We start from the raw sequence: 12,318 nt of genomic DNA, 5'->3' as shown, positions 1-12,318 counted from the left end.
CTGTACAGTACAGATTCCATTAGCCACGTGAGCTCAAATCTAGCGTTGTGTATATATTTATAATAGAAACTTCAAACACATAGCTACTGTAAAAGAGCAACTGTCCATTTGTATACAAGCAGCACAGCTCCTCGTGAATGAGATATGCCACAGTCCAGAGCCTCAGAGCTCTGTAGAGGTTTTTCCCTCCATTCCTAATTGAATTTGTGCATTTATTTTCATGGTTTGTTTCTCAATAGGGGTGAGATGGAGGGTTATGTGAATCTGACAGCAGAGGATATTGAAGTGGTGTAACTGTTATAGGGTTTTAAGACATCTGTGCCTTCTCTCCCTCTCCCCCTCTGGCTTAGTTTTATATCGCCAGTGTTATTGTCCATCGCTGGGTGTCTGGGTTTTCAAAAGGCCTTTTTATTAGTCTGACTCGCTCCTAGCCACAGGGCATAGGTCGGAGGTCACACAGAGCGATTCTTTTACATCTCCACATTGTGTACCTGTGGATGAACTCAGGGAAAGCTTTTATGTTTTTATATTTCCCAAGGTTTATGCCTCCTCTGTCTGTAGAACACTTGTGCCCATTGCTTTCTTGCTGGAGTAGGATTTTTAGCAAACATAATCAGAACTCTTTCTGCAGTTTACTGAAATCAGAAAATGGCCAGGACAAATGACCATGAAATAGATGTGTACTGTAGATAGTCAATATTCAATTCAATAAAAAGTGTCTATATATAAACTCAGCAAAAAAAGAAACGTCCTCTCACTCTCAACTGCGTTTATTTTCAAACTTAACATGTGTAAATATTTGTATGAACATGACAAGATTCAACAACTGAGACATAAACTGAACAAGTTCCACAGACATGTGACTAACAGAAATGGAATAATGTGTCCCTGAACAAAGGGGAGGGCAAAATCAAAAGTAACAGTCAGTATCTGGTGTGGCCACCTGCTGCATTAAGTACTGCAGTGCATCTCCTCATTGACTGCACCAGATTTGCCAGTTCTTGCTGTGAGATGTTACCCCACTCTTCCACCAAGGAACCTTCAAGTTCCTGGACATTTCTGGGGGGAATGGCCCTAGCTCTCACCCTCCGATCCAACAGGTCCCAGACGTGCTCAATGGGATTGAGATCTGGACTCTTCGCTGGTCATGGCAGAACACTGACATTCCTGTCTTTCAGGAAATCATGCACAGAACGAGCAGTATGGCTGGTGGCATTGTCATGCTGGAGGGTCATATCAGGATGAGCCTGCAGGAAGGGTACCACATAAGGGAGGAGGATGTCTTCCCTGTAACGCACAGCGTTGGGATTGCCTGCAATGACAAGCTCAGTCCGATGATGCTGTGACACACCGCCCCAGACCATGACGGACCCTCCACCTCCAAATCGATCCCGCTCCAGAGTACAGGCCTCGGTGTAACGCTCATTCCTTCAACGATAAACGCGAATCCGACCATCACCCCTGGTGAGACAAAACCGCGACTCGTCAGTGAAGAGCACTTTTTGCCAGTCCTGTCTGGTCCAACGTTGGTGGGTTTGTGCCCATAGGCGACGTTGTTGCCGGTGATGTCTGGTGAGGACCTGCCTTACAACAGGCCAGCCTCTCTCAGCCTATTGTGGACAGTCTGAGCACTGATGGAGGGATTGTGCATTCCTGGTGTAACTCGAGCAGTTGTTGTTGCCATCCTGTACCTGTCCTGCAGGTGTGATGTTCGGATGTACCGATCCTGTGCAGGTGTTGTGACACATGGTCTGCCAATGCGAGGACGATCAGCTGTCCATCCTGTCTCCCTGTAGCTCTGTCTTAGGCGTCTCACAGTACGGACATTGCAATTTATTGCCTTGGCCACATCTGCAGTCCTCATGCCTCCTTGCAGCATGCCTAAGGCACGTTCACGCAGATGAGCAGGGACCCTGGGAATCTTTCTTTTGGTGTTTTTCAGAGTCAGTAGAAAGGCCTCTTTAGTGTCCTAAGTTCATAACTGTGATCTTAATTGCCTACCGTATGTAAGCTGTTAGTGTCTTAACAACTGTTCCACAAGTGCATGTTCATTAATTGTTCATGGTTCATTGAACAAGCATGGGAAACAGTGTTTAAACCCTTTACAATGAAGATCTGTGAAGTTATTTGGATTTTTACAAATTATCTTTGAAAGACAGGGTCCTGAAAAAGGGACGTTTCTTTTTTTGCTGAGTTTACGTTGGAATGTTTTGTCCAATCAGGTTAGATGTATAGGCAAATCAAAAAACATAAACTGGTTTCATATCTGCATGAGTATAGAATCCAAAGCAACTGAGCTGCCCCCTATAGGGTACCTCTTGACAATTATATTCAAAATAACTTCATTAAAATGAACACTTGTCCACAACATACATAACTTAACCTTTTAAGCTGCAACCTTACTAGCATGGTCCAAGTATCTCTGGTGGTCTGCTTATGGTTTCTATTGTGCATGGTTGAGTGTTATCACTGAATAGTATACCTAGCATGTAGAAATCTCAAGAATATCACACTGGATTCATCTATTACATTGCTCTTGCCTCCTGAAGCCTGCAACATATCTTTTGTCAATCCCCAACAAAATGTATGCGATTAACATGCAAACAGGCCTCAAATGGCATTTCCAATTACTCACTAATGTGTGTGCTCTGTTTAATTATAGTATTGATTAATATACCTCTTGCCAAACATATGAATCCAGTAATGTGTTCTTAGATTTGAATGTATATATTGTGGAAGAATGAACTAGAATGAACTAGAATGAACTAGCTGCATGTAAGTTCTCATCTGTGCTCCATGGTGCACCATGGTGTAACTGAACTGTTGCGCCCCTGCTGTGCTCTCTGTGCAGGGGGAAACCCACCTCGGCCTGGAGGTTTCCCTGGTGCCAACAGCCCTGGGCCTGTAGCCGAACTGTACGGCCCTGGAGGCCAGGACTCCAATGTGGGCAACTACATCAGTGCTGCTAGCCCCCAGCCTGGCTCCGGCTTCGGCCACAGCATGGCAGTGAGTACAGTACACCTTCTCTGTTCACTGACCGTCCTGTCTGTCTAGCTAGCCCATTAGACTGCTGTCCTTATACATAGATGTGTTAGTGTTACAAGAAAGCAGAGCAGTAGGCAATGCACACCGCCCATTATAGTTTCACTGCTCAACTCCCTCTCTACCTGTGACTGTTTTCACCACTAACTACCCTCCAGGTGAATCACTTGTGCCAAATCAAACTTTTCAAAAGATCTAATGAGATTTGACTGAACCAATCAGATGGGGAGGATCACAGGGCTGGTGTGTTATCCTGTCAACAATAGACTAGCATGTAAATTAAACAATGCATAAAACATCTGAATGTTAGGAGAGGGAGTGACCAAATTGCATAAGTTTAATGTCATTTTATCAAGCAAGTCAAACTCACATGATATCCCAACAAAAGCACCACATTACAGAAAGAAAAAAAAATTAATTGGCTTTTTGCAACTTGCCTTATTGGTTGTCAGGGGTGCCATGTCTGATTGGTTGAATATTTGTTGGTCTCAATTTAGGAAGAAAGAACATGTTTGTTAGCGAATTTGCTAAAGGACTGAAGTTCACTTACACACGCTATCAAACCATTTAATTTGCTCAACGTTAAATCTTATTACTGACCTGTCTCTTTGCAAAGTTTCTGAATTATTTTGTGTTCATATCCCTTTCTGCCAGTCACCTGCCTCTTTAAACACTGTTAACTTGTTCAAACTGTCACCAGCTTGTTAGTGTCTCCTAGTTTACACGTGTCAGACAGAAAGTGGAAATGTCAGAAGTATACTGAACAAAAATATGAACGCAACATGCAACAATTTCAAAGATTTTACTGAGTTACATTTCATAGAAGGAAATCAGTCAATTTAAATTCATTAATTAGGCCCTAATTTATGGATTTCACATGACTGGGCAGGGGCACAGCGATGGGTAGGCCTGGGAGTTCATAGGCCCACCCACTGGGGAGCCAGGCCCAGCCAATCAGAATGAGGTTTTCCCCACAAAAGGGCTTTACAGACAGAAATACTCCTCAGCACCATGTGGAGGTCCTGGGCTGGCATGGTTATACGTGGTCTGCGGTTGTGAGGCTGTAGACCACGTATAACCACTGGACGTAGGTTGGACGTACTGCCAAATTCTCTAAAATGACTTTATGGTAGAGAAATGAACATTCAATTCTCTGGCAACAGCTCTGTTGTACATTCCTGCAGTCAGCATGCCAACTGCACGCTCCCTCAAAACTTGAGACATCTGTGGCATTGTGTTGTGTGACAAAACTGCACATTTTAGAGTGGCCTTTTATTGTCCCCAGCACAAGGTGCACCTGTGTAATGATCATGCTGTTTAATCAGCTTCTTGATATCCCACACCTGTCAGGTGGATGGATTATCTTGGCAAAGGAGAAACGCTCACTAACAGGAATGTAAACATTCGTGGATTTATTTTAGCTAAATAAACTTTTTGTGCATATGGAACATTTCTGGGATATTTTATTTCAGCTCATGAAACATGAGACCAATACTTGACATGATGCGTTTATATTTTTGTTCAGTGTAGTTTTGGGGGGTTTAGAATCAGATGGATTCTCTGGAAATGAGCTGCCTCTCAGAAAACGCCAGGACTCTGAGGACAGAGGAAACCAGTAATCATGAAAGCATACAGTAAGGAGCATAGGCCCATTGAACAAGATTAATTGCAGAAAATTCTATAAAAACACTTTTCTATAAATTTTATAAAAACACTTGGATTACAGCGGTAGAAATGGGCAGGAGACCATGTTATCTCCTTGTCTTTTAAAATAGCATGCTTGCGCCCGTTGTTTTCTGTTCTTTTGTTTTAACCTTTGCAGTTTGCATCCATAGTCTAGCTGACCCAGATACAGATGGACAGGCTTCTGAATTCATTTGGATCCCTATTTCACATGGGATCAAGCTGTTGTTGGGGAGATTTAAATATTTTCCCTGTCTGAACGCTAGTCAGAATAAGGCCACCCATTTGTACATTTCTCAATAACAATATTATGTGAACAGAGATATGATATTTTTGATGCATCTATACTTCTTTACAAAATAAAATCCAGGTTTGGTTGTAGGTTTCCCACAAGGGCTGTCAAAATGTGTTTTTAATTTCTACTTCAGTTGTACTAAATTCCGTTCAAACGAATCCACTTTAAAATGACTCAATGAATCGAACAGAGTCCAATGAACCAGTGAATCGCCATGGTAGCCTTCTCACCTCCAGTGCACATGCAGATTATGTCTCTATCCACAACATTAAGAAGGGAAATGACTCAGAACTAAAATGCACCTTTTAATTATTTTCTGTGTTACATGCAGCCAAAGTAATCACATGGTGGAACTTGACATGTTACAACCTAATGGATGACTTCAGTCACTTTGACTTGCCACAAGATCTCCCAGTTTGGTGTCATAGCACTGACTTAAGAGACGTCAGACGATGATGTCAATGCCAAAACAGTTACTGTCTTATACCATGGCATTGTCGAATACTCATTTATTATTGGCTTGAAGGGCATTCTAGAGCGTGCATTATTTCCCTATAACGCGCAGTATATTTGCACGGTAGAATTGAATGGCTATCGTTCATTCTTACATGTTATGTTTGAGCTGCTTTTTAAAGCAAAAGTTGAATTGAAAACATTATTGGTATTGTTGAATTCGACATTCATAATAGCAAGCTAGGACTGATGGTTTGGTTAGCAAGTCTGTTTGGTTACCACAGCAACTACTTTCAAATTGCTAGCTACTTCAGTGGATGTTGAACACATTTCTATCGACAAATGTGTTAAATTATAGCCATGGTGTAAAATGGATAATCAACTCGGGGCTGTATGCGTTGGTCAGTTCCACGTTTGTTCATTATTTTCGATAGATTTGATTATCCCTTACATAAACAATAATGGACTGGGCTCAAGCACCCTTTGTCCCTTGGATTTGAATTGAACAAGATGACAAAGAAGACTAATGGCTGTTAAACATTTTAGATCTTTTTAGCATGTTTCATTGAAGCGTTTCTATAAATCGATGCGTCCTGAGTTTGTTAGACACAGTAGACAGATGAGAAGCTAGATACCCGGCTCAGTTTAAAATAAAATACAAATTGGCGTTGTGTTCTTTCTGCCCTCTAAGAATGCTGTGTCAGTGTCCCAGTTCACTTATAGCTTTCACACAATGTGGGTGATTGGCAATATGCACAATAACATACAGTAGATCACAATGGGGAGAGCGTGCAGAACAGGATGATCATCATAAGAGATTGTGTGTGACAATGCTAAGTAGCTTTTGCATGAATTAATGAATATTGTTCATGTTGGCATGAATGAGTATATGTATGTAAAAAGTTAAATCTTATGTCCCTCACAGGTCCTTAGGCCCTTGTGCAGTAGTTGGCAACTATGTTTTGAGGCATTGTTGTTTAAATCTTCTCTTCAAAACACATTGTGCTTCAATTTGCCTCTATTCGCACTCTTCTCAAACTTTCCTTCTGTTTTGTCTCTATTGTGCTAATGATTAATTCAATATGTTATCATTCAATCATCCCTGTAGCTTTTTACTCAATTCTAGCTCTCCCATCTGCTCATTATAATTAACTGAATCATTTAGAAGATGTGAACATTCCGTCACCCTGTGGAATTGACCACCAGTAGCTGTGGGGTTTTGAAGATCAATGAATAACAGTATAAACACCCTCACTGAGTAAGACAGAGCCCACTGGAATCTGTAAAATGCTACAAGGGACAGGTTCTTCCCCCTAAGAGAATTAAAAACCGATGAGATTTATGATGATTATCTATTGGTCTAGTGATCAAAATGATGAACAGGAACAGAGAATACCCATTCATGCTAGCAGAACAAAATGGATACAATGTACTCACTCTTTTTTTCCCTGAAATGCATACTGACAAAGGTACTGACTGTACACTTTTAGGGCCCGTTGATTGCGACAGCTTTTACAAATGGATACCATTGAACAGGTGGTTGGTTGCCATCTCATTGGAGGTATTATATTCCATTTATATTGTTCAGCAGTCTTTACCCATCTGTTTCTTTAGATTTACCTCATTACTTTGTTACATCAACTGCAATTTCACCTTTCCTTTCTTCTGTAAAAATGCATACAGGAAACCTATATTTCACATCACCATCCTACAAACTTGTACAGATACAGAAACAAGCTTTTTTAATTAAGTCTAAAATGCTAAATGTGTGCGCATATGGCAAATTAATACAATTGCATGCTTTTACAATACATAATGAAGCTTTTGTTGTGGAACTTGTCCTCCCTGATTTACTGTATCTCTTTCACTAATCCTATAGGCCTACATCAATAGAATAACAATAATGATATTCTTGGTTAAATTGACTGTGTACTGTTGCTTTCTCTGGTTTGCATTCATGGCAAAAGATTGGGTTTATTCTCCTGTCGTTTAAAGTCAAGTCAATATGTCAAGTAAAGCGTGCCCATGACATGTCAACGTCTGTGTAATGCCTATTGTCTCTGGTTGACGTTGTTGGTCAGAGACTCATCTGAAGATAATGGCCAATGTTCCAGTTAATAATATAATTGAACACAGCAGGGTGGCAGATAGCCTAGCGGTTAAGAGCGTTGGGCTAGTAACCGAAAGGTTGCTGGTTTAAATCCCTGAGCCAACTAGGTGAAAAATCTGTTGATTTGCCCTTGAGCAATGTACTTAACCCTAGTTGCTCTGGATAAGAGCATCTGCTAAATGATGACAAGAATGTAAACACACTAAATTAACCTTTGTTAACTCTGATGGTGTTCAAAGTGTATGAGGCAAGAGAAAGCAACAGTATTAGATGCAGTTTATGTAAACTGGAATTCTGGGAGAATGAGTTCCTCCTCATAGCTGTGCTTGTGATCACTCCCCTATAGTAGAATGCATTTGTAGTCTCCTGTGGTTGTGTGTAAGTCTGTTTTTCATTGCTATTACACCTATGATGATGTTACACATTGTCTTACACACATTGTATAGTTGCAAACAATGTTATGTTGTAAGATTCTTGTATTGTTTTGTTAGTATGCTAGGTTATTGTGAAGCTTATGTGGTCATGTTTTGTGCTATTTAAAATGTACATGTTCCTAATTGTTTCACTGCATCTGTGTTCCTCAGCAGAGTCTATCTGGTGGTCCAGGGAAGACAGGCCGAAGCTTCTAATTAGCTCTGAGTATAGGTGATGTCATCCAACTTCAAGCACTACAGCATCACCCAGGAGAAATGAGAGGAGGTGGAACCACAAAAAAACAAAAAAAAAGTTAAAATCATCTCAGAAAAAAATAAACTGCTGTATCATAATCCAAACCCGTAACCTGACAACCTGGTTTGGTATGTTTCATGTTGATTTCATTCACTTTTTTCCTTTCTTTTATTAGTTCTTTGATTAGCTTCAGAGAGGCATTTTAGTTTCGCCTTATTTGGGATTTTGTCTTCTAGTGTACTCATGTAAATGGATTTGTCTTCTAGTGTACTCATGTAAATGGTTTTGCTTCTCTCTTTGGGGGTCATAGTTGAATGTTCGCAAGTCATGCCTATACCTTTGGTACCAATAATTTAAACAAAACAGATCAGAGCTTCAGGTGTCTTTTTGCACACAAAATAAATCCAAAGTGGAAAGGTTTGGAAAAAAAACATCCATTTAATTTCAAATTACATATTCGAGAGTGTAACTAACTAATGCATTTTAGTAGCTGTTTTTTTATTTTTGTGATGTCTCATTGTTAACCATAATTACCTATTTTTTGGGCAATACAAAGAGGACTCCAATATTTTTATGGTCCTTTTTTATAAGTGTTGTTTTTGTTGTTTAGAAAAAAACATGTATACTATAAACAATTTCATATAAATACATTGTGAATTCAAGATTTAAGAAAAAGAAATGTAACTGTAAATATTATTCAAATCATGCATAACCAACTTGATGAGAGGATAGCATATTTTTGTGATGGTGTGTCAAAGAAATGTTCTAGCGTGTTAATAGAAAAAAGCTCTAAACAAATACTATTATCCTTTACTGCTCGGAGACAGTGACTACCCCAGTGTCGGACAGAACACTGATGGCTTGCTCTGTAAATACTCAAGCTGAATAACTTTACAAGTGTCATACCAGCATATTTACAAAAGGTGAGTTCAGTGCACAGTTCAGTTCAGTTTTAAGGTGACTTCAGTTTTAAAGGAACAAAAAGATCACCGGTATCTTTTGTCTAACCAACTGTTATTTAGAAATCAATATTATTTCAAAAAGAGTGATCATTTCATCCAAAGCACACTGTATTTAGTGTTGAAGAATAGAACTTGAGCCTAAGCATTTTACAGTGCTCTGTGCATCCTGACACTTTTATACTCCGGAGAGAAAAACTCAACTTGTTTGTAGTTTGTTGTTGTTTGTTTCCTCCTGCTTGTTCCTGTTAAGTTTGGGACGCAGTATCTGGACTCTGTGGTAGAGTCAGTGTATAACGCTTGTTCTCTCCATCAGTTCTCTTTTCAAATGAATTAGGAAGGCAAACATTTTGATACCATACCTCAGTCCTGTGAGTTATACCTTGGAATTGTTGACAGGTTTAATTTATTTTAGTGGCAAATAGATTAAAACATTGAATGGAAAAAATAATAAATCATTGCACTGTGAGCAGTAAAGAAAGAACAGGCCATTTCCTATTTGCACATGTATATGTTGGCTATTTAAAATGGTTGTGTCTCTGGGGTGAAGTATGAAGGATTATTGGACGTTGCTCCTCTCTAGAATAAGCATACACAGGGGTGAATTAACAGATTGACAGATCGCAATTAACTGATTAATTACTACCAATGTTTTGTGGTCATGTCTTTGGATTTCATTGTATGGTGTAAGTCAACTTCTAATCTAAAATATTGAGATCCAGCCAGAAGACACTGAATAAATGATTCATCCTGTTAATCTTAGCTTGGTGCGCAGATTTCTTATGCAGTATGTGTAGGGACAGGTTTTGCTCGAATATAGAGAGACATTTAATGACATGCTTTAAAGTGCAGTAAGAGTTGTGAACATGATGATGGAATGAGTGGTGTATATTCTGATGATGTACTTTTCCTGCTGCAAATGTATTTGATATTTCATTTCACCTGATGTTTTATTTCATTAGCTCTTTGGTTCAGAACAACCAGGTGAAGGAAAATACTGAATGCTTTTGATTGATGTGGAGATAAACAAGTAGTAATTTAAATGAGAAAACAGAAGAGAACCGGTGTAATGTTCAAATGTAAAAGAAAAAAAGAAATACAAAAAAAAAAAAAAAAAGAAGATGCTTCTTCACTGATTTAAATTTTGAGTCAGGGGGTTTTATTGATATTGTGGTTACTATTAATAATTGTAATATTATATTAAAATGTACTGTGCATCCATCGATTTCTCTCTTTCCATTCCCTGTCACCACATACAATATTTTGTTGATCATCCATGCATATCAAGTGTGTACAAAAAAAATCACAATTGACTTGTAACAGAGTGCTGTCTTTGATACCAGTGTAGTGGTCTATGCGCTTCTTTGTTGTTCTCCCTTTCTCTGGCTTTTTCCTCTGCCTCCTTTCTCTGTCACATTATACCCCACCCACCACCCTCCTCTCTCTTACTCTCCTCTATCTCCTTGTAATTAGTTGTAGATGTAATGTGATAATACTTGTAGTTATTAGTGGATTTAGGACCAGTAAGGATAGAACTTGCTCTTATTATCAAAGGTTTGACATACATTTGCAGACAGTTATTTTAATAGCAGTTCCATGCCATTTGTTTCATGTATGTCTTTTTCCTTTTCTGTTGTGTTTTACCGATCTCACATGGTTTCAACTAACCAAAGCTCTCACAGAAGAACTATAGAGAAACAAATTGCTGTAAGATGAAATTTTAAACGAGGCATTATTTGGATATTCTCCACCCTTGAATGTTTTAAAAGGGGTGTGCCATACTACCTTAAATGCTAACGCTAGATATGCAAAACATTTTTTTGTATTACTTTCTAAGGGACACAAGCTATAATTATAAAAAAGATTTTGTGTGGAAAAAAATCATATATTTTTTTGAAAGTTAACATATTAATGATGATAACAGTAATAATACCACTACTAAACTGTAATATCTTTTAATCTTTGTACACTTTGAAAATATCCCAGATGCCTATAAGGCTCTGCTATTTTTAGATACCACTCTGTTTTTTAAATGTCTCTGCCTTTTCTTTCACTCCAAAAACATCAATTTTGTGAATACTTTTTTTAGTCCCTGGAAATCAGCGCTTTATTCTAATCAAAGTCAGGCTTGTATATGTTGTCTGTTAATGTTGCTCTCACAGATCTAGACAGCTATGCTTACTACTTCACAACGGTTGCAAATAATTTTAGGTAATCTACCTTCTAGAGGGGTCATTTGATGCCATTAAATACTTGGAGCAAAGATAACACAGAATGAATCGTCCTAATGATTGTTTCTTAACTAGTGGTGGTGGGCAACATGGCATAAACTGAAGTTACCCCTGCAGATGATCTTCATTTAGTTCACCTGTTGTTGAATGTCTTCATACAGTAGTTCAGGTGGTTAGTAAAACTGTAATGTGTAGAGCAAGGGGGAGGACAATGTCAAGTCTAATGAAGATCATTTACAGGTGGGGAAGTGCATCTCAGTTTAGATAGTCATGTATTTTCTCACTTATAATAATAAGCAGCACTTCTAGATAGATATTTCGGCCTTGGAGCCTTTTGTCAAGGATTTAGTTAATTGGAGGACAGAGAAAGTCAGATATTGTAGGTGAATTCAATAAGACTATTATAGGAGTTGACAATAAAGTAAATATTGGATTAATTCATAGATTTACTGTCCATAACATGTTCACAAAGAAATGTGTGTGGCAGGATGAAAATCAACAGTCCAGGTCCTACATAAAGATCTGTAGCAGTTTTTTTAATATATATTTTTATATTTAACTAGGCAAGTCAGTTAAGAACAAATTCTTATTCACAATGACGGCCTACACCGGCCAAACCCAGACAACGCTGGGCCAATTATGCGCCGCCCTATGGGACTCCCAATCACGGCTGGTTGTGATACAGCCTGGAATTGAACCAGGGTGTCTGTAGTGACACCTCAAGCACTGAGATGCAGTGCCTTATACCACTGCACCACTCGGGAGAAGTTGTATTTAATAGATATTCTATACAGTACTCATGATACCATTGCAATGCCTTGAGGTACTTATTCTATTGTTATCTCCTCCTCTGATTAAAGTAAAGGCTGGTTATCC

The 12,318-nt window shown here is 38.9% G+C and overlaps 1 protein-coding gene across 13 annotated transcripts in view; it reads left to right on the top strand.

Moving 5' to 3' along the window:
- The window catches only part of LOC115154563 (RNA-binding protein Musashi homolog 2), a 314,171-nt gene extending 303,737 nt beyond the window's left edge, over positions 1 to 10,434 (top strand). For 6 of the 13 annotated variants that reach the window (XM_029700902.1, XM_029700896.1, XM_029700900.1 and 3 more), the window contains 2 exons: positions 2,852 to 3,006; positions 8,168 to 10,434. In XM_029700902.1, coding sequence (XP_029556762.1) covers positions 2,852 to 3,006; positions 8,168 to 8,212 — 200 coding nt within the window. In that variant the 3' untranslated portion in view covers positions 8,213 to 10,434. Of the gene's footprint in view, positions 1 to 2,851; positions 3,007 to 6,963; positions 7,035 to 8,167 lie in introns of all 13 variants that reach the window. The other 7 variants (XM_029700901.1, XM_029700892.1, XM_029700897.1 and 4 more) reach the window with 3 other exon arrangements.
- Positions 10,435 to 12,318: the final 1,884 nt, after the last annotated feature.

Source organism: Salmo trutta, chromosome 19 (genome assembly GCF_901001165.1).
Source record: "Salmo trutta chromosome 19, fSalTru1.1, whole genome shotgun sequence".
Lineage (NCBI taxonomy): Eukaryota > Metazoa > Chordata > Actinopteri > Salmoniformes > Salmonidae > Salmo > Salmo trutta.
This window is presented reverse-complemented; position numbering and strand designations above follow the sequence as displayed.